General features: G+C 37.8%; 4 protein-coding genes across 4 annotated transcripts in view; 2 read left to right on the top strand and 2 right to left on the bottom strand.

Moving 5' to 3' along the window:
• Positions 1–366: 366 nt before the first annotated feature.
• On the bottom strand, positions 367–6,870 carry Tsp42Ee (Tetraspanin 42Ee). Its single transcript, XM_017084865.4, has 5 exons — positions 6,726–6,870; positions 5,991–6,074; positions 1,133–1,495; positions 876–1,067; positions 367–800 (listed from the first exon to the last, which is right to left on the bottom strand). The coding sequence occupies exons 2-5, from the start codon at positions 6,048–6,050 to the stop codon at positions 729–731; spliced, it is 687 nt and encodes a 228-aa protein (XP_016940354.1). The 5' UTR covers positions 6,051–6,074; positions 6,726–6,870; the 3' UTR covers positions 367–728.
• A 3,335-nt stretch (positions 6,871–10,205) lies between these two features.
• LOC139352574 (treponemal membrane protein B-like) lies at positions 10,206–11,491 on the bottom strand. The gene is made up of 2 exons (XM_070995184.1): positions 10,565–11,491; positions 10,206–10,502 (listed from the first exon to the last, which is right to left on the bottom strand). The coding sequence occupies exons 1-2, from the start codon at positions 10,589–10,591 to the stop codon at positions 10,248–10,250; spliced, it is 282 nt and encodes a 93-aa protein (XP_070851285.1). The 5' UTR covers positions 10,592–11,491; the 3' UTR covers positions 10,206–10,247.
• A 1,149-nt stretch (positions 11,492–12,640) lies between these two features.
• On the top strand, positions 12,641–13,224 carry LOC108008867 (5-hydroxyisourate hydrolase). The gene is made up of 2 exons (XM_017072772.4): positions 12,641–12,798; positions 12,858–13,224. The coding sequence occupies exons 1-2, from the start codon at positions 12,766–12,768 to the stop codon at positions 13,164–13,166; spliced, it is 342 nt and encodes a 113-aa protein (XP_016928261.1). The 5' UTR covers positions 12,641–12,765; the 3' UTR covers positions 13,167–13,224.
• Positions 13,225–13,434: 210 nt separating this feature from the next.
• LOC108009451 (serine-rich adhesin for platelets) overlaps positions 13,435–21,432 on the top strand; it is a 42,278-nt gene continuing 34,280 nt past the window's right edge. The window contains exon 1 of the mRNA XM_017073817.4: positions 13,435–14,244. The gene's annotated coding sequence lies outside the window, so the exon portion shown is untranslated. The remainder of the gene's footprint in view (positions 14,245–21,432) is intronic.

Below are 21,432 nucleotides of genomic sequence, written 5' to 3' on the forward strand. Positions count from 1 at the left end.
AACAATAAGTCCATTAGGTCGCTGCCATGGCAACTTGAGGACAAAACAAAAACATCGTCCGAAGCCGACCAAGTTTTTTTCAGGGTCAAGCTCCATACTGAACCCCTCATTAATTATACGGGTAAAAACACAACGATTTTGGTATATAAATACAATTTAAATGCTTTATTCATAAATTTTGTATGCAATTCGGGCCCTTGTTGTTTGATGCATTTTTCACATATAAATTTTTCCCGGAGATTCTCATTACGAGTTTGAGTTGAATAAACATATACGAATATATATGTTTATAATAAATATATATTTCCTTTCGCTTGGGGCTTTTCAACAGTTTATAGATTATATGCTTAGTTATAAACAAAGGTATCTTTATTAACGTGTTTATTTGTTTGTATTTTTGTTAATATTTGGGGTTCGGTTCAACAAGTAAAACGTTTGTACAAAGGCTTTGGAAATTGCTTTGCTTGCTCGTTCGATAGGTAAAAAAACGAATTATACCAATAATACATAGGATATACAAAATGTAAGCGTTTCATATCGCCTTAAACTAAGCTTTTTCTCGTTTTCTTCATGGCAAATGTCCAAGTAAATGGCGAATTTGCAACTATTATTATTTATCCCTTTGTGTAAGTGCGTTCGACGACTGCAAAAGTTAATGAGAATGTGAGGAGTGTGTGCTACTGGATGCGGGTGTGCCTCTCGATGTGGTTGATAGGTGCACCTAGCTCTTAGTAGGCGTTCCGGCGCTTGTAGTTGCGCACATTGTTGGCCAGGCAGCAGGCGAAGATGAAGCCGATCAGCTAATAGAGTGACAAAGATAAATTGTGAATGAATAAGTATACAAGCTCAGCTTATTTGAGGCTGCCAATTCTCACCTCCACTGCAATGAGGCCGATACCCACGTATCTGGCGTTATCCGAGCCAGCGGACATCAATTCAACGAACTTTCCACGGCATCCTGGGTAGTAGTTAGTCGGGATCAGGCAAGATCCACTGCAGCAACTTGCGGGCAGAGTTTGTCCCTTAGAAATGTAGTCCAGGGCAGAGTTTTCTCCGCAGCAGTGCAACTAGAACATTAAGTCCGAACAGGTTAGAAATATCAAAGTGTTTGCGTTCTATTTGCAGCACTTACCGATTTCTGAATGGCATCGAAGACACCTCCCTCCTGGGCGGTGTCTGACTTCCAGGCATTCTCGATGACGTTGCCCATGGCGTCTTCAAACTTATCCTTGTTGGTAAACAGCAGGACGACGAGAGTCAGCTGCAGGATCAGCAGGATCAGCAAGAAGACAGCGTAGCTCATGGTCATGCAGACCGATTCGCGAATGGCGCCGCAGCATCCCAGGAACGAGATGAAGACCACCACCGAGCCCAAACTGATCAGAACGATCGGCATGAGAGCCTGTGGGGGGAAGCCCACCTGTCCATTGACTTCGATGGTACCAATGCTCTTCAGAATCAGCACGCCATATACAATGCCCAAAATGCCGATGACCTGGAAGGGAGAACAAATCGGTTTAGATAAAATGAAATAACTTTTTAGATAAGAGGTCTACAAAAATAGGAGTTGCGCTTGTAAGCCAAAAGTAGTACGAAAATGAATCTAAATCGGCTAAGACAAGACGTAACAGATACATCAGATACATGCCGCAATTGCGCTTTCCACGAACAACTCTAAATATAGTTCAAATTAATCAGCTCGCTCTCGTTTATTTTAATTGAAAGTGGCGGAGTAGAATGGCTTTCGCAATTACCATGCTAAAAAGACTTAATTACCACAGAACCCTGTAGCCGACCTCAGGGATTCCAAGTCAGGCCCAGGCACGCCATCAGCGCCGCATGGTTAATGATAATTAAAGTAAGTAAGTTACGTAATTCCCAACTAGTTTGCTACCACCACGACGCTACTGGTCCAAGAATATTTGCTGGCCAAACAAGCCAAAGGCCCCCCGATCTGATCCGATTAGATAAGCCAGAATCCGTGAGCCGCATCCCATGACATTCACATTCACATTCACACATGACAATGGCGCACAAATCTCGCCGAGGTCTGTGTTGCACTGTAATTTTGAATTTTATGGGGAGCTCTCTGCCCAGACAATGCGAATAAACTTTGATCTTTCGGCAGCAATAAAACGCCTGACTTGCTGCCCCAATTGCTGAGCGGTCATCAATTGAATTTGCTTGATTTCATTATGTGTACACTGTATCTTTTCGTATATTTATGGGGTGTGTGGGCTGCCTATATCTCCACAGATTTAAAACTCGAGTGGCTGTGTGCGAAGAGCTCAGAATACAAATTCGTGGGCGGCGGCGGCTAGCTAAATAATACATTCATTGCAGCTGGATTTGATTCCGTGTCAAAATTGACCCAAAAATATTCAAAAAATCCAAACAAAGGAAAGCACTGCCCCGGCACTCTGCTAATTGTTCCACTTTGGCAGCACTACACTAATAAACAAAATGCTGTATGAAAACAACACTCATCGTTTTGAAACCTGTTTGCAGCCGCCAACTTTTCCCACTCAGCTTTTACTCATGCTAGCCCGATTTCTGCTAACGAGGACATTACACAATCCACATAAATATGGCCGAGACAATGCTGTCGACCACGTTTCGCTTAAAAGTGTCAGCGACAGCTTCAGTGACGTCACTTTGAAATGGAAATATAATGCAAATGGCTTTTGCAAATTCCACAAAGCCGAAATAAGGGTCTGAGATCATATTGCCAACGGGAAAAAAAAGGGAAAACAACCCTCAAGGGAAACGAAAATAGTTGGCAAGTTTGCGTACCGCAATAAAGATATAGATATATATTTACTAATACGGAGAACCACACCCAAAGCTGTGAATGGCTTTGTTTGGCGCCAAACTGCCTGCATCTTCAAAGCAAACAAGTTGGAATTTACCCGACAAGCAACAGGACAAATGCGTGTTCGAAATGTGTAATTGTAGAGCTAAAGTGTACAATATAATGGTCGTAGTCATGCAATTTATATCTGACAAGCCCACGCTGACAGTGATAAAAATAATTAAAGCAATCAGTTGTGTAAGTTTAAAAATTTACCCGCTGATTAATGTACTTTTTTATATGAATTAAAATGTTAGAACAATTGTTCCTCTGTCCCAAGCACAACAATTTTAAAGTCAAATCGTATTTTGTATGGGTCAATCTTTTACCACATTATACCTACATGGAAAAATTAGATCATTATTGCTTTTGAATATTGTAAAAAATATGAAATGAATAATAAATGAACTATGCACACTCTGTCCAGATATGCATATGTTTTAGAATATTGATAAAAATATGAAATGAATAATAAACGAATAGCTATAATCGAAACATGGGGAAAGATGGTATGCACACTCTGTCCGTTGTTGTCTGTAAGTTGTTGGTATGTACAATTAAAATATGTACATATAAGCGTTTGTGATTTCCGTAATTTTTTTAAATTGTATCAATTCTTAAAACTATAATTTTTAGTGGAATCAAACTGGTTGTAGTTTTCAAAGACTTGACTTGAACAATAAACTACATTGCATTCTTGGTTGGTTTGATATATTTCAAACTCGCTGGAAATAAAGTACACTCATTGGCAAACCACAATCCAGAAGTTGCGTTTATACCAACATTTGCACATGGCAATTGAGAAGCTGACACGTCATCGGAAAACATTTCCCTGCGATTCGTTCAATACTGAGTTTTGCTTTCGCTAAACGAATATGTAAATATTTGCTCCTGAAGTTGTTTGCCGAGTAACTCATGGCGCAGGAAACGACTGTCGATAAGCTGAATGCAGGTCACTCAATACCCGGTGGCCTTACACTCATGGGCGAGACTGCACGCCCTTTTAGCAGCAACCACCTGTGGCAGACTGGTTGCGCTTATTATAGTAATACTGGTTTGTCATTTGGCATGCGAAATACGTACGAATTGTTCTAACGCTCTAATGACTACATCACTGAGAAAAACCTATGACTCAAGGTATCTCACGAATCATAGCATAGTTCTTTAAAAAAAAATGAGAGTTTACAAATATATAGAATTGATTTCTTGTACTTTTTTTTGGCTAAGGTAAATTGTATGTGAATTTTGTTTTGAGGATAAATTGAGTTTTTCGAAGTTTAGTGTTCTATTCTGACCGTATTCAAGTTGTTTTTCCCCTTTTTATTGTCAAACTGCGAAATGTGGTTCTCCTATAGTACTCGTTGCTGCTGTTTTTTCGAGCGTTACGGCAGTTTTTTTTTGTTTTTGGTTGTAGAGGTGTTCGGCGAGCTCTAAAAGCGGCTTGTTAATTTATTTGGCTTGTCTGTCAAGTGTGTTATGTACTCGGCTATATACTCGAGCGGAGCAGATAAATATCAACACGGCGGTCTGTAAGTGTATACTATGTATACCACATACAAACTTCTGCTCCGCCAACCAGTTGTTCAGTGTGGCTTTTGTTTTATCGCTCTTCTCTAGAGCAACAAGTTTTTATTTTCGTTCATTCTGTAGTGCCTTTCTGCTCATTTACCTACTTATGTGCAGGTATGTTTGGGCCAACAGACGCGGTAAAATCAAAAGCCCTGAAAACTGCCCATAAATTATAGAAATTAACTGAAATTATATTTGAATTTTGAGGGTTTAAGCCATCGTTATGAAAAACCTAACCTATTTGGAAATGTTTATATATAAATAATCTTTGAGGGAATAAGACAGCTCTGATTATTCTAATCTAGAGTTTCATAAGAAATACTATTACATTTCGGTTGGGAATTTCAAAACATTGTTACCTCTGCTGATAACATTTTGACCACAATTGTATTGTTTTTTATATTTACAATTCGTTTCGCTTTTCGGTTTGTTGCTGTGACTTTTGTGACTCATTTTGCGTTTATTTACAGGCGCCTTAACGAATGCTAAGTATTCAAAATTTAACGATGAGTATTTGCTTTATTATTTTAAGCACAGTTTACAGGGTTTTGGCCTGACAAGGCTAAAATGTGCACGTGGGTGTGAGTGAATTCAAGCAAAAAGAGTATACATCAAAAATACGCTGATTCTGATCATTGCCCTCGGATCATGTTTAAGACAGCTTTATATTTCAGAAAATAACAGCGTGAAAAAAGCTCAGATCTTCTTCAAACTGAAAAATGTTTACATTTAAAATTTGTGGATATCATTTTCAGTTGTACCTTCAAGCAACAGCTTCTTTTACTTCTTTTTAAACTTTAAAAAGCTTAATCAAATTACAAATTTTAGAAAAGTAATAGAGAAACCAGATTTCATTATGTTATCTCTGAAGTCAATTGGTGTATGAGTTCTGAGGTTTTGGAGGTTGAGCTCAATTTTATCTCGCAAGCATATGAATATAAAGTTTGTTTCCAGTCCAACTATATGGTTTGAAAGTGTTATCTTCTGCATACCAAACTAATTTTCGAGGGAATCCATATTTCTAGAAATGTCTCCGGAAGTACAGAATATTTATATTTCATATGTATGGTATTCGCCAAACGGAAATACTGGTCCTGAGAAATCACACACAAATCAACATAAAAATTCTTGGCTTCTGAGGCAATCAAAATAAGGGTGAACTTCTCGGAACCAGGGGAATTCGCCTCGAAAGCGAAAAATCCAGTTGCTGAAATGGAAGCTGAACAGACTGCGGCAATGATGACATCACCAAAGTTCAATAGCGAGTCGAAGCAAACAGGCAAACAACAGAAAAGCACGAGTTCTCGACTTTCAATGCTCCGCCTCTGTTCTCAGGGGCATTATTACAGTAAGTGAATTTCTCTGGGGATCCCACAATACCTACATATATCCCACAATCAATATGCACGTTGCATATACATTTGGATTGAATTCATCGACTCTTATTTCGACAACACTGTCGTAACACCGTGTCCCATTTTGGCTTTCACGCAACTCTTTTGTACCGGTTTTGTTTTAGTTTCGATTTCGGAGGTTATAATCCAGATTTATAAGTAGCAATTATACTCACCGACACAATGGTGTTGAATATGAAGAGGATGTATTTGACCATAGAAGTGCCGCAGTCCATGTTGATGGGTTTTTACTGTACCGTCTGGAAAGGGGGAAGCGGAAAGAGCGCAATTGAATAAATCGTATTAAAACGTATCGTATTAAAAAACAGATCCAGTAATTGCCCAGCTAATTGTGCAATTTGAACCGATAAATACCGGGAAATACAAGTTCATTGCATAAACTGGATGGACCAAGAGTGCTGTTTATAAGGTCTGAGAGATAAGGGTTCTCCAAGCATCTATTATCACCCCGCTTTCTTTGGCGTCCTTCCGAATCCGTTGCCCGGGCAACAACAAAGGCGAACGTAAAAACACAAAAGGCGCAAACAGAATGCAACTTTTCCACTACAACAAAACAACGAAGGCCGCGTCAATGGGGCTCCAAGATTCAAGTGGGGAAAATGGGAAAAGTTCACTGCACTCTCTCAAGGAGAAGAAGAAGCAGCAGCCTCACACTGTCTCATTTCCATTCGATTTTCTTCCGCTTTTCACACTTATTTTCTCGTACTACGCAGTCTTTTGTTTTCGTCTCTCCCCTTCCACAACCACTTTTACTGGGTTGCAGCATCTGATTTTGTTTTTGTCCTGTCACAAAATGTGAGTTTGAGAAACACCACTAATTTTTATTTGCACTTCGCTAGATAATTCCGAGAATCGCACATTAAATAATTGATCTGGACTCGCATCATTACCTTTGCCTTTAAATTATTGCCAAGTTAAATTTAATTCCAACGAAATGCGCGTCCGTTCGAGTCGAGCAACTTTTTTGTAATCAGTGTGACCGTGCGGGCAACGCTCTTATATGCCTTTGGAGCCCTAGAAATAAACCCTAATAAATCCAACTTCAGTTAGCACGTACGAAATGCGGGGAGAGAAACTTGGATCGGCCTTTTCCCCAGACCCAAACCATTTTGAAAATAAGTAAAATGAATGTCCGTCAAATTACCGTCGGTGACTTAGCGGCGCTGGCGGAACGGTGGAATCTGGAACATGGGGCCAATTTTTATTTTTTGTTTTTCTCGGCTTTTTGGGGCCGAATCGAAAAATATTAAATGCAGAATTGTTAAGAATAAAAATATCGATCGATCTAGATAGTTTGCAAACATATCCGACTTCTAGAAATTTATTAAAAATCTATTTTAAAAATCGGGTCCCCACAATTTCGTCTATTGCTCCCCTCACAGAGGTTGTACCAATATGCACGGTAAACCTGGTTATTGGGCGTTAATTCAAGTTTCTTGTCAGAAAGTATCATTGAGCTAAAGCCGTCAGTTTTTGAGAAAATAGCTTAACAGTGGAGGCACCTCGGATTTTCCCCATACAAAAAAGGGGGGCAAATAGTAAATTGCACAGGGCTCCACTCTCAGACGTTGTACCAACATGCACGGTATATTGGCAGATTGGGGATCGCCTAATGCAAATTCAGTGCAAAAATCATAACGATAAAGCCGTCAGTTTTTGAGAAAATCGCTTTACAGTGGGGGAAGATAATAACTAAAAGAAGTGGCGCCAGATTAAAATTTGAACCAGTAAGTTCCAAGACATGAACCACTATGTAAGAAATGTATTCAGGACACTAACCATATGGCAAAAAATTTTGTTTCGACGCTATCTCTATTTGTAATAATTTTGACTTTCACAGACGTTGTACCAACATGCACGGTACCTCGTTGGAAAGGAAATTCATTTTACTAATTAACAAATGCGGTTCGGCGAACGAAAAGCCGTCAGTTTTTGAGAAAAAAGCATAGTGCGTTGTGGGCATCTCATTTGTAACAAAATTGTTCCACCCTGTTGTAAGCTCCCAAGACACTTACCATATGGGAAAAAAATAATGGTTCGACGCTATCTCTATTTTTAATTAATTTGACTTTCACAGACGTTGTACCAACATGCACGGTACCTCGTTGGAAAGGAAATTCATTTTACTAATTAACAAATGTGGTTCGGCGAACGAAAAGCCGTCAGTTTTTGAGAAAAAAGCATAATGCGTGGTTTGCATCTCATTTGTAACAAAATTGTTCACCCTGTTCTAAGCTCCCAAGACACTAACCATATGGGAAAAAAATAATGTTTCGACGCTATCTCTATTTTCAATTAATTTGACTTTCCCAGACGTTGTACCAACATGCACGGTACCTCGTTGGAAAGGAAATTCATTTTACTAATTAACAAATGCGGTTCGGCGAACGAAAAGCCGTCAGTTTTTGAGAAAAAAGCATAATGCGTGGTTTGCATCTCATTTGTAACAAAATTGTTCACCCTGTTCTAAGCTTTCAAGACACTAACCATATGGGAAAAAAATATTGTTTCGACGCTATCTCTATTTTTAATTAATTTGACTTTCACAGACGTTGTACCAACATGCACGGTACCTCGTTGGAAAGGAAATTCATTTTGCTAACTAACAAATGCGGTTCGGCGAACGAAAAGCCGTCAGTTTTTGAGAAAAAAGCATAATGCGTGGTTTGCATCTCATTTGTAACAAAATTGTTCACCCTGTTCTAAGCTCCCAAGACACTAACCATATGGGAAAAAAATAATGTTTCGACGCTATCTCTATTTTCAATTAATTTGACTTTCACAGACGTTGTACCAACATGCACGGTACCTCGTTGGAAAGGAAATTCATTTTACTAATTAACAAATGCGGTTCGGCGAACGAAAAGCCGTCAGTTTTTGAGAAAAAAGCATAATGCGTGGTTTGCATCTCATTTGTAACAAAATTGTTCACCCTGTTCTAAGCTTTCAAGACACTAACCATATGGGAAAAAAATAATGTTTCGACGCTATCTCTATTTTTAATTAATTTGACTTTCGCAGACGTTGTACCTACATGCACGGTACGTCGTTGGAAAGGAAATTCATTTTACTTTGTAACAAATTTGGTTAAGCAAACGAAAAGCCGTCAGTTTTTGAGAAAAACGCATAGTGCGTTGTGGGCATCTCATTTGTACCAAAATTTTAGCTAGGAACACATTAACCTTATATCGATACCCTATATCGATACTTCGATAAAAACGAATGCACGAGGCCTGGAGAAGAAATAATTAATATATTTTACTAAAACTCTTAAAATGGGAATTTCTAATAAACTACTGACCCGATTTTAATAAATAATACATCAAATTGATCAGGTGTGCGAGTATAATCGAAGGTATGTCTTTATTTCGTTGAAAATATTATTAAACATAATTTCGTTTTTATATATTATGGCGCCAAGGCGTTGCCAGAGCGCAAGGGCAGCTTTTTCAAATGCACGAGGGCTGGAGAAGAAATAATTAATATATTTTACTGAAACTTTTAAAATGTGAATTTCTAGTAAACTAGTAAACTACTTTTTCAATAAGTAATATATCAAATTGATCAGGCATGTCTTTAATTCATTAAAAATATTCTTTAACACAAGTCCGTTATTATTGGACTTATTTTTATTTTATTAAAGTATTTTATAAAAAAACAATTGTAATGAAAATCGGTGGGAAACAGCATTGTGTAGCTGACCCCGTTTAAGGAACTCAGAATTTGTACAAAATACACGAATTTGTCATACCCTACACAAAATAAAATTAAAAAAACTCGATATTTTCCTTAGTGTATTTTATAAAAAAACAATTGTAATGAAAATCGGTGGGAAACAGCATTGTGTAGCTGACCCCGTTTAAGGAACTCAGAATTTGTACAAAATTCACGAATTTGTCATACCCTACAAAAAATAAAATTAAAAAAACTCGATATTTTCCTTAGTGTATTTTATAAAAAAATAATTGTAGTGAAAATCGGTGGGAAACAGCATTGTGTAGCTGACCCCGTTTAAGGAACTCAGAATTTGTACAAAATACACGAATTTGTCATACCCTACAAAAAATAAAATTAAAAAAACTAGATATTTTCCTTACTTTTAATAAACGCTGCTGAAACAAACTTGCGCTGCGTAAGAAGCTCAGGAATCTGCATGCCAAATCCCAATAGCCTAGATCTTATAGTTTCCAAGATTTCAGCGTTCATCCGGACGGACATGGCTAGATCGACTTGGCTAGTGATCCTGATCAAGATTATATATACTTTATGGGGCCGAAAACGCTTCCTTCTGCCTGTTACATACTTTTCGACGAATCTAGTTTACCCTTTTACTCTACGAGTAACGGGTATAAAAATAAAAATTCGACGCATTTACTTTAGATGTTTTTATTTCTTCATATGTACATATTTATTTATTCGGAAATTTTTAGATCAGCCTTATCGACGGCCGCCTCCTGGCTAGCCGCCTCCTGGATAGCCGCCTCCAGGCTAGCCGCCTCCTCGCTAGCCGCCTCCCGGCTAGCCGCCTCCTGATTTGCCGCCTCCTGATTTGCCGCCTCCTGATTTGCAGTCTTGCGGCGCTTCTGCGGCCTTTTGGCCTTTCGTTGTTTGCGTTTGGGGGGGGGAGCCCCTCCCTCGCCATCTCCAACGATGAACTTGTCTACGTTCTGTAAATGGGAAGAAAAAATTATTAACAGTTCGTTTAAATTATTACATATAAATTACTTACGCACTTCACCAGCAGCACCCTCGACATTTTCTTGGTAAATAAAAGTTCCCGCGAATCGGGAGTGATGCCACACTTTCAGCTTGCCTTTATCGAAGTATCGATATAGGGTATCGATATAAGGTTCATGTGTTCTTAGTTACAATTTTGGAACAAATGAGATGCCCACAACGCACTATGCTTTTTTCTCAAAAACTGACGGCTTTTCGTTCGCCGAACCGCATTTGTTAATTAGTAAAATGAATTTCCTTTCCAACGAGGTACCGTGCATGTTGGTACAACGTCTGTGAAAGTCAAATTAATTAAAAATAGAGATAGCGTCGAAACATTATTTTTTTCCCATATGGTTAGTGTCTTGGAAGCTTAGAACAGGGTGAACAATTTTGTTACAAATGAGATGCAAACCACGCATTATGCTTTTTTCTCAAAAACTGACGGCTTTTCGTTCGCCGAACCGCATTTGTTAGTTAGCAAAATGAATTTCCTTTCCAACGAGGTACCGTGCATGTTGGTACAACGTCTGTGAAAATCAAATTAATTAAAAATAGAGATAGCGTCGAAACATTATTTTTTTCCCATATGGTTAGTGTCTTGGGAGGTTAGAACAGGGTGAACAATAGATGCAAGCCACGCATTATGCTTTTTTCTCAAAAACTGACGGCTTTTCGTTCGCCGAACCACATTTGTTAATTAGTAAAATGAATTTCCTTTCCAACGAGGTACCGTGCATGTTGGTACAACGTCTGTGAAAGTCAAATTAATTGAAAATAGAGATAGCGTCGAAACATTATTTTTTTCCCATATGGTTAGTGTCTTGGGAGCTTAGAACAGGGTGAACAGTTTTGTTACAAATGAGATGCCCACAACGCACTATGCGTTTTTCTCAAAAACTGACGGCTTTTCGTTCGCCGAACCACATTTTTTAATTAGTAAAATGAATTTCCTTTCCAACGAGGTACCGTGCATGTTGGTACAACGTCTGTGAAAGTCAAATTAATTAAAAATAGAGATAGCGTCGAAACATTATTTTTTTCCCATATGGTTAGTGTCTTGAAAGCTTAGAACAGGGTGAACAATTTTGTTACAAATGAGATGCAAACCACGCATTATGCTTTTTTCTCAAAAACTGACGGCTTTTCGTTCGCCGAACCGCATTTGTTAATTAGTAAAATGAATTTCCTTTCCAACGAGGTACCGTGCATGTTGGTACAACGTCTGTGAAAGTCAAATTAATTAAAAATAGAGATAGCGTCGAAACATAATTTTTTGCCATATGGTTAGTGTCCTGAATACATTTTTTACATAGTGGTTCATGTCTTGGAACTTACTGGTTCAAATTTTAATCTGGCACCACTTCTTTTAATTATTTATCTTCCCCCACTGTAAAGCGATTTTCTCAAAAACTGACGGCTTTATCGTTATGATTTTTGCACTGAACTTGCTTTAGGCGATCCCCAATCTGCCAATATACCGTGCATGTTGGTACAACGTCTGAGAGTGGAGCCCTGTGCAATTTACTATTTGCCCCCCTTTTTTGTATGGGGAAAATCCTAGGTGCCTTCACTGTTAAGCTTTTTTCTCAAAAACTGACGGCTTTAGCTCAATGATACTTTCTGACAAGAGACTTGAATTAACGCCCAATAACCAGGTTTACCGTGCATATTGGTACAACCTCTGTGAGGGGAGCAATAGACGAAATTGTGGGGACCCGATTTTTTAAATAGATTTTTAATAAATTTCTAGAAGTCGGATATGTTTGCAAAGTATCTAGATCGATAGATATTTTTATTCTAAACAATTCTGCATTTAATATTTTTCCATTCGGCCCCAAAAAGCCGAGAAAAACAAAAAATAAAAATTGGCCCCATGTTCCAGATTCCACCGTTCCGCCAGCGCCGCTAAGTCACCGACGCTAATTTGACGGACATCGCTAATTTGACGCACATTACTAATAGCTCGAAAAAATACCACAATTTGGGAACCTTAAATAGATTTTTTTTTAAGTCAATTTTATATGTTTATCAAGTCCACCTGTTGCTCATATCATCTGTGATTTATAACTTTTCTTATTGCTCTTTCATCTTGCTTATCAGTAGCATTCCCAGTTTAATGCAAAGCAATCAAAGATTTAGATAAAAAGAATTATTCATAAAAAAATGTCTAGGTAGATACTCCCGGTCTTTATTCTTTGAGTTGCCTTCAGAATGGAAGCACGTAAATTGTCTACCCACGTACTGGTAATCTATTTAATTCTTAGCTCTATAATCTTATATTTAAAAATCATTCATTTTTTAAGGACACCTCAGTGGGCAAAGCTGCTGCCAATGTCAGAGTAACCGTTTCAAGACTGGACGAGATCCAGGAGTGGAGATCGCTTCGAGCTGCCCAAACCGATGCAGATGGTCGCAGTCTGCTTTTGGAGCCTGGTCAATTTCCCAGCGGAATCTACAAGCTTACTTTTCACGTTGGCGCCTATTTTGCGGAGCGCCATGTGAGGACCTTTTATCCAGCTGTTGACATAATTGTGGACTGCAGTGAAAATCAGCACTATCATATTCCTTTGTTACTTAATCCCTTTGGGTATTCTACCTATCGTGGAACATAAAAACAATGAATTTTAAAGAAATAACAAAAAAAATTTAATAAAAGTACATACATAACGATGTATTTATATGTTATCTTTCAAAAACTCAATAAAAATAACAGTTGCGAATTTGAGTTTGAGATTTCTTTAAATTCCCATCGATAGGTGAACCCTAAGACGGAGTTCGTGCATACTTCGTGTTCGTGGCACGGTCAAAGTCCCCTCACGAACTCATCTCTATTCGCCAGTGTAGTATCTTACCATCTCTAGGCAGCATTCGGTTTGAGTTTGTATTTTGCGGATGTCGCGGGAGGTTCGTTCGCTCCGTTGTCGGTGTTTTGAATTGAGTGTTTTTGAAACAGCGATCGGGTCTTGTGCCGGTATTCTGAATGTAAGAAAAATATTTCAAAATATAATAACCTTAGCCAGTGGTTTTTGATAGATAAGTGAGTGAGATCCTTGAGTTCTGTTGATCTCAGCCTCCCACAGAGGCGCAACAGTTGTTTCCGAATAAGATTCTGTATGGAATTAATATCCGTGTGTGTTTTTTAAAGAGCTGAGCGAGAAGTTGGATTTGTTATTGGAAAGTACAAACAGCGCTCCCATAGACACACACTCGATGCGGCCGAGCCAACAAATCCCCGACAAATCTTAAACCAGTTTTAAGATACATATTCTTGGTGTCAGTGTGTGCATGTTGATTTTTTCTGGCATTGTTTTCGTTTTTTTATTTCGTGCTGCTGGCTCTGCATCTTTTTTGTGTACCCGTACCCTTTTCGCTCGCCTCTAATCGCGTTTCCATTTTCTGGCCGCCGTCCAGATCCGAGGTTTTGGTTTTGGGTTTGGGTCCAAGCGAGCAACAAGTACCCCTGCCTAGTACCTATATCTATGTCTACACCCATACCCACACCGATGCCAAGTGCCTGCCCGCGTCTCGCTCCGTCTCCCATCTGAAAACCCGAAAACCACGGAAAGAAACGAGCTTAGATTCTAACGAGATCAGCACGCCAGTTGGTAACTCTTCCACAATTGGACCACTTTGAATGCTGTACGAAGCACCTTCAAAATACGGCGAAGATCGCACAAGTAACTCCAAAAGGTGAGTTGGGTTGGTTCTTGGTGACCTCATACGGTCTAGAGGAAATTAGGAATATCTTCTTTTTATACAGAAATCGAATGACTGTTGGCTAAAACCTGTTGCTCTACAGATAGCAATCAAAAATCAAACCAAAACATGGGTTGGAAACACGTCTAATGACAATCTTAATTATACCCGTTACTCGTAGAGTAAAAGGGTATACTACATTCGTCGGAAAGTATGTAACAGGCAGAAGGAAGCGTTTCCGACCCCACAAAGTATATATATTCTTGATCAGGATCACTAGCCGAGTCGATCTAGCCATGTCCGTCTGACCGTCTGTCCGTCTGTCCGTCTGTCCGTCTGTCTGTCCGTCCGGATGAACGCTGAGATCTCGGAAACTATGGGAGCTAGGCTATTGAGATTTGGCGTGCAGATTCCTGAGCTTCTTACGCAGCGCAAGTTTGTTTCGGCACAGTGCCACGCCCACTCTAACGCCCACAAACCGCCCAAAACTGTGGCTCCTACAGTTTTGATGCTAGAATAAAAATTTTAACTGAAATGTATTGTTCTCATCAATACCTATCGATTGACCCAAAAAAAAGTTTGCCACGCCCACTTTAACGCCCACAAACCGCGAAAACCTGTGACGCCCACAATTTTCATGCTAGATAAAAAATTTTAACTGAAATGTATTGGTCTCGTCGATACCTATCGATTGATCCAAAAATTTTCCACGCCCACTCTAACGCCCATAACGCTTAAATCTGTATACCGCCGGTAGGTGGCGCATTTTAATCTCGCTTTGCTGCTTGCATATCTCCATATAGCTGAGTAACGGGTATCTGATAGTCGAGGTACTCGACTATAGCGTTCTTCCTTGTTTTTATAGTCCAATCTATTAATTTGAGAAGGGTTTACCTTGGTTTTTAGAACCATCTTTGTATATCTTTCATACAAGGAACTTATAGTAAGATACATAGTTCAGTGTAAATGAAATCGTTATTTCTATCTACCCTGCTTTAAAAAAGATAGCCTTTTGGTTGTAATAAGTAAACTTCATAATAGTTAACAATTGGTTTAATTCAGCTTGTTTCTTATCTTTTTAAAATTAAATCAAAAGCATTTATTGATATGCCAAAAAGTAGTTTATTAAGTGTCATTGGTTTGTTGTTATCTAAGCGCACATGTTAAGAAGGTAATAAATACTTTATTATAACATTTTTCTTATACTGAAAGCTAACATCAATTTTAAAAAAGTTTAAAAAAGTGCTTACAACTAGTTAGTGGATAAAAATATTGCCAGTTCCTAAAGTGATAAATATTTATGAAACAAAACGTATAACATTATTCAGATCAATCTAACATTTCGAGTGGTTTTGAAATCAAGTAAAATAATAAAAGTCATGGAATGTTCAAAAATGTCCCCAGAACCAGTTGGACTACCAAAGCAAAACTAACACTTTCATAATTCATTCGGTATACAAGTTCTTCGGAACGTGGGAAACATTTTATGTAAAATCTTTAATCTTAATTCAGTGTTAATTTCAAAAATATTTATCTGAAATTGACCAGCCCGAGGATCATTACCTCACCGTCACTGCGACATTTCGGGCAAATGGGTTTACCTAATAATTGAAAGTTCGGCGCCGCATTAAAGCGCAATCAAAATGACAACTTGCTAACGGTCAATTAATCAAAAACCTCAATGCCTGCTGCCGAAATATTGTGTATATGTAATTGATAATCGATACGACGATAAACACTTTCCTGGCCCGCAGCTCTGGCCAAAAACCAATCATTAATAACTGTAGCCAAGAGATAAATAAAACTATGGCTCTGAATACCGTTAGATGGGGCGCTGGAAAAGTGTCAAAAAACGTAACCTATGTGGGTATAATTTGCACTGACGTAAATCCAAAAAACCTAATATGCGATGATCGTTTAATCGCCGTAGGCAAATTAGAGAGCGGCCGACCGGCCAAAGTGCAGAAAAGAAGGCAAAAGTTTGCTGCAAAAACAAAACAACAGCACCAGGAAAAAACATCGAAATACAACAGAGAAAAAACACAAAATATAAAAACCTTTAAGTCTGCACAGTTGGGGGGTAAAAAATGGGGGGAAATCGCCACTGCTTGAGCATGTTTGTCGTCGAGTTCAGCTGACATCGCAAAATGGCAAGAAGCCTCTCTAAGATACACCGGAAAAATAATATTTTAGGCCTAACATACCAACTATAGGTAAACATCATAAAGGTTTTGTTAGCAAAAACGGTTATAAAAGAAAATGGTTTAAACATTTTAGAACTTTGAAGTCTTTTGAAACACTGGGTCCATTATACCAACTATCGGTAAACATTAAACTAACATTAAACATTATAAACATCTTGAATTGAATTCACCTTTTAAGCATTAGAAGTCTTTTAAAACACTTTGGTTCTTACTGTTCTGTTGATATTTGATTTTTAATATAATAATTTCCCTTAAATATTTTTATATTGTATATAAACTAGTACAACATTATATTTCTGTCTTTAGAACTCAATTAAGAAACAAATAGTAAAACTTTAATAAATTTTTTATTTATAATATTTATATAAACTAAAGTTAAAAACAGAGTGAACTACTTTTATTCATGTCAAAAATGAATTTTTTTAAATCAATAAGTAAATAAACTAGATATATTCGCTTTCCAAAGATTTGATCATATTAAAGTTTTGGTTCTGTTTTCCCTATAACTATGATCTGTAGTTTAAAAAAAACTATAATAAATACTAAGTTTTCAACTGTGTAGCTGAAATGGCAAGAGCAAACAGGAAATGAACCCGCATGCACTTTTTCAAGTACCTTTCGTTCGAATTCACTGGCCGATTGCATCGAGTCGTATACTCGTATACTCGAGCACCGGAGTTGGAGCTCCGACTTGAGCTTGAGCTTGGTCTAAAGTAAATTTTGTCGTCGTCTTGTGTTTCTTAGTTCGCCTTTAAGTTGTGCAACTACCCAGCATTGTTTACATGGGTTCCAAAGGGGTATATTCGAACTTGGAGTTGTGAGAACAACGCTGGATGTGCGAGCAATTGAATGCAAATTCTCATCAATTAAATATCAGCCTTGAATTCCATTGGGAAAATGCACTGGTATAATTCTGTTATGACTGGATAGTTGGAAAATGTTCATTTATTTTGCCAAGTCTTTAATAGTCTTCATATTTTCGTTCAAAACACGTTATAAAAACAAGGGTAAAAGTATTTAACGACACATTCATTTTATTTGTGCATTATAATTATACCGCCTACTAACTTGTTTTAATGGAAAATTTATATTTATAACTACCTTAACTCACATTTTTTCCTCCAATTAATTCATTTGTAATAAAATAAATAACATGCCCTTGTTTTACAATAGTTTTTTATGGAACTTTTTTGTTTTATGCATATCCAAAAATTAAATCAGAAATTGCCATTTTCTGCGCTCGACAGTTCAATTAAAATAGGTATCGCCATTGCGAATCCCCTAGGTCAGCCTTACCCTTTAGTTTTATTTTATTACATTTTGTTTTGTTAATTTCCATGCAATTTCAGGGCATTTCATTCCGCTTGGGCGTAGTTGTTCCCCTACCCCAAGTAGATGTTTTTCGCAATGTTTGCGCAGTTGTGTGGGCATTTGCATTTGGATCTGTATCCGAGTGAGGGGTTACAGATACTGAGGGTTGCAGGGGTGCGGATGCGGATGTGTGAGTCGGCCAACCTGTTCGGAACCCAAGGAAAATGACTCAGCACTGGGGTTTCGCATCCATATCCATGAGATACTTTTCGAGTAGACGTCGTAAAGTGTTTGCCGAGGATATGAGGGACTGCAAGGAGGGGTCCTTCTTCCTTTCTGACCTGCACTCAAGCGTTTATCCGCCGAAGGTTTTGATTATTTTGTTTCATGTGCCCTCAGCAGGTCTCATATTACTAGGAGGGCATGGGAATGGAATCGTATCCCCTGCCATCCGTATCTTTTCCTTCTTCGCTTTGTTCATCGCCCCTTGCCTCATTTCCCGTCTATGCATGGGGCCACTCTAAATGTGCTCAATGTGTAGTTTCCGATAAGCCAGCATTATGAAGCCATACTGGGTATCTTTAATATGACGGGGTACCCAATGAACTGGTATCGGACAGCATTCAGATAATAAAGAAATACATTGTATTTACAATTCTAAAATAGAAATATTAAAAAAAGGGTTTCTTTAATGGTTGATATAATTAATCATCTCTTGTACGCAAGTAAAGCACCAAATATTTATCACTATCATCTAAAATAAAAGAAATCTATTTCAAAAGAAAAGTAAATACCAAAGTAATCTTCTTAAAACAAATCTTGGTAGTATTAAATAGTTTGAAAAGGCAAAGTGTGTACTACATATATTATATATCAAATGATTTTCTTATAATTATCATAATCATCTAAAATAAAAGAAATCTATTTCAAAAGAAAACTAAACACCTAAGTAATTTACTTAAACCAAATCTTGGTAGTATTAAACTGTATGAAAAGGCAAAGAATGTACTATATCAATTATATATCAAATGAGTTTCTTATGACCCAAACTTATTTTCAAAGTCTTCCTTTAGGAAGTATACTATAAGTATAGTTATAATTTCAAATGTGCAAATTCTCCTCTGCCCATTTTCTGAGCCCTACTAAGTTCATAAAATATAATTATTTGCGATCACAATTACCTGATTAATTCGTGTAAGACAGACGACCTTGACAATCTCTGCCCCCAAAGTCTCGGCACAATTATCGTGTTTGGGTTTAATTCCACACGCTTCGTCCAATGTTTACCAAATAGATTTGGAGTGCGCTTAGTATACCTTCCTCGGCAACCTCCCTACTTACCCACTAGAAAACCCAAGTGGATTGCAGCAGGTGGCGTGACTAAGACATTCCGCCATGGCAAAGTGAGTTTTTCAAAATTCGAAACTAATTTCAGAGTTTTTGTGGCTCCCCATGCGCTTTATAGTTCAGTAGCTGCTGCTACTGCTGCTAACGAGCATTATTTCAACCAAGCCTTTTATTTCAGCCAATTTCTTATATTTTTATTTCGGTTTTTGCACACACACACACGAGCACTTTTATGGTTTCGGCATTAAAAATGTGGCGCAAAATTCAAACATTGGAGTGTAATTGAAAAAAGCATGAGAGATGCCTCATGGGTGGGGCTGGTGGGGGTTTTCGGGGCTGTCGGTTGGGGGGAGATGGTATTAGTCGAAGTCAGTCGCGCACTAAATCCCAATGGTAACGCACCCATTAATCACAAAAGAGAAACAATGATGCTTGGACGGGCGAAAAAGTGGTAAAAGCCGCAGAAATACTCGTTCCAAAAAACAAAGCAAGTTGAAAAACTGCTAGCAATTTCTTAAAGATGTTCCTCAAAGATACCAGTCGAGTGTTAATTAATAAGTTTTATGTTTTACCGATTGTACTTGAAATTCTTAAAGTATAAACATATAAGACTTATGAGTCATTGGCCATTCTCACATAGAATGCGATCACTTTCGCCACAGCATCTAGTGATTTAATTGCCTGACATTTCGACATTTTGGGGTGTGGTACACTCGTCACCCACTCTATAAAGTCTAATTAATTCGAATTGCGTTGTGCAAAACAGTTAGCTTCTGTCTTTGCCAATTTCGCTGGTTTGGGGAACGGCTGTAATGGCGTAATTAAAAGCAATGTTAATGGGTCTCAACTGGGGGAGGGATACGCCGTTCTTATAGACAAATGTTTGCAAAACGGGGAGAGTAACACGCTCGTGAGTATGTGCAACTAATTAATTAGGTAAATGTGAATACGGAGGGGGTTAACACAAAAGACCGTATCAATTACAATTCATATGAAAGTGATAGAGATGTGTTCTTTGGAATTTGCCATTTATAAAACAAGTTTTATAATCTCGAATTCAATATTTTAAAGTAAAATATTTTAGAGGACTATTATTTTAAAATTAACATTAATCTTTTAATCTAAAAACTAAGTTCTAGAAAACATCCATCATGTATAAGAAACTTTAAACAATGTTTTAGATAGAACTTATATTCAGCACTGTATCTTTTTCGATTTACCCTTCTAACTCGTTAATAACACTTAGTTTGTAAAGTGTTTCAAAGTGAGGAGCATTTGTAATTGAATTAATGGAGCACATTACATGATCCTTCAACACATTTGTATGCAACACTCAATAAGAACCCTTTGGTTGATCCCTGCCCTGAAAGTCTCCAGTTAACTGCTATTATTAGCGAGTACTTATGCCCGTTTTAGCCATCTCATTAGCCATTCTGGGCACAAGCCACGTAACAGTAACCAGGCATAAAAGGCGAAATACACGAGTACGGCTTAAATGTCTATAAGCCATTCCGAATTCACACCATCACGATGGTTTATCAGGTTGCATGCACGCGATTCAAATCAATTGCCACAATGACACACATACAAATTGTTATGCTGCGGACACAGATACTTTTCGTAGTGACTGTGTGTGTGCTTTGGACCCAGACAATCGTCTAATGCCCAAACCAGAACGATGACGAGGCAGTCCCGTGAAGAAGACCTTCACGGTGGCAAACAAGACCCATACCTATAAGTCTGTATATATACTGAACAATAACACCAGTCGCATTCTATGTACTACGTCATCCGATGAAAGGTCTGTGAATCAAGGGAATTGCACGTGCTTTGCATGTCGAATTACAAAATAACGAGAACAGCCACTTGTAACTCACTTTACAATCGACAGCTACGCAGAAGCTCTTTTCAGTTACAAAGCAACAGGTTTCTTAACTTTAGTGACACTGGAAATAAAATGTACGTTGTATAGACAATAATGTCTTAAAAAACTGGTAGTCTATTTTACTCAACTAAATTGAAATATTACTTAAAAATAAGTTTCAATTCATTTTAAACTAATAATACTTTTTAAATTATTATCTTTCCCTGACTAAAATTGTCTATAAAATCTGAAATCTAAAATCACTGAAAACAATCTTACTTGATCAAAAAATATGTATAAAAGTAAAAAACAAAATTATGAAGTGTATTTTAACGTTTTATAGTGCGAGCACTTAAAGATGTATGTAGTGCTTCAACATATCAGGATTTTCACCTTATAAGAATATGTTATTTATAAAGTTCCAACCGAAAGTCTTAGCAACTATGGCCGATTTCT

The sequence above is a fragment of the Drosophila suzukii genome, chromosome 2R, assembly GCF_043229965.1.
Source record: "Drosophila suzukii chromosome 2R, CBGP_Dsuzu_IsoJpt1.0, whole genome shotgun sequence".
Lineage (NCBI taxonomy): Eukaryota > Metazoa > Arthropoda > Insecta > Diptera > Drosophilidae > Drosophila > Drosophila suzukii.

Excerpts from the sequence above, each read along its gene's own strand:
- LOC139352574 (XM_070995184.1), bottom strand. The coding sequence starts at position 10,591 with ATGTCGAGGGTGCTGCTGGTGAAGTGC. Across the intron at positions 10,503-10,564 it reads GGGTGCTGCTGGTGAAGTGC|AACGTAGACAAGTTCATCGT; the intron begins GTAAGTAATTTA and ends TCCCATTTACAG.
- LOC108008867 (XM_017072772.4), top strand. The coding sequence starts at position 12,766 with ATGGAAGCACGTAAATTGTCTACCCACGTACTG. Across the intron at positions 12,799-12,857 it reads AATTGTCTACCCACGTACTG|GACACCTCAGTGGGCAAAGC; the intron begins GTAATCTATTTA and ends TCATTTTTTAAG.
- Tsp42Ee (XM_017084865.4), bottom strand. The coding sequence starts at position 6,050 with ATGGACTGCGGCACTTCTATGGTCAAATACATCCTCTTCATATTCAAC. Across the intron at positions 1,068-1,132 it reads TCGATGCCATTCAGAAATCG|TTGCACTGCTGCGGAGAAAA; the intron begins GTAAGTGCTGCA and ends TTAATGTTCTAG. Across the intron at positions 801-875 it reads TCGGCCTCATTGCAGTGGAG|CTGATCGGCTTCATCTTCGC; the intron begins GTGAGAATTGGC and ends TCACTCTATTAG.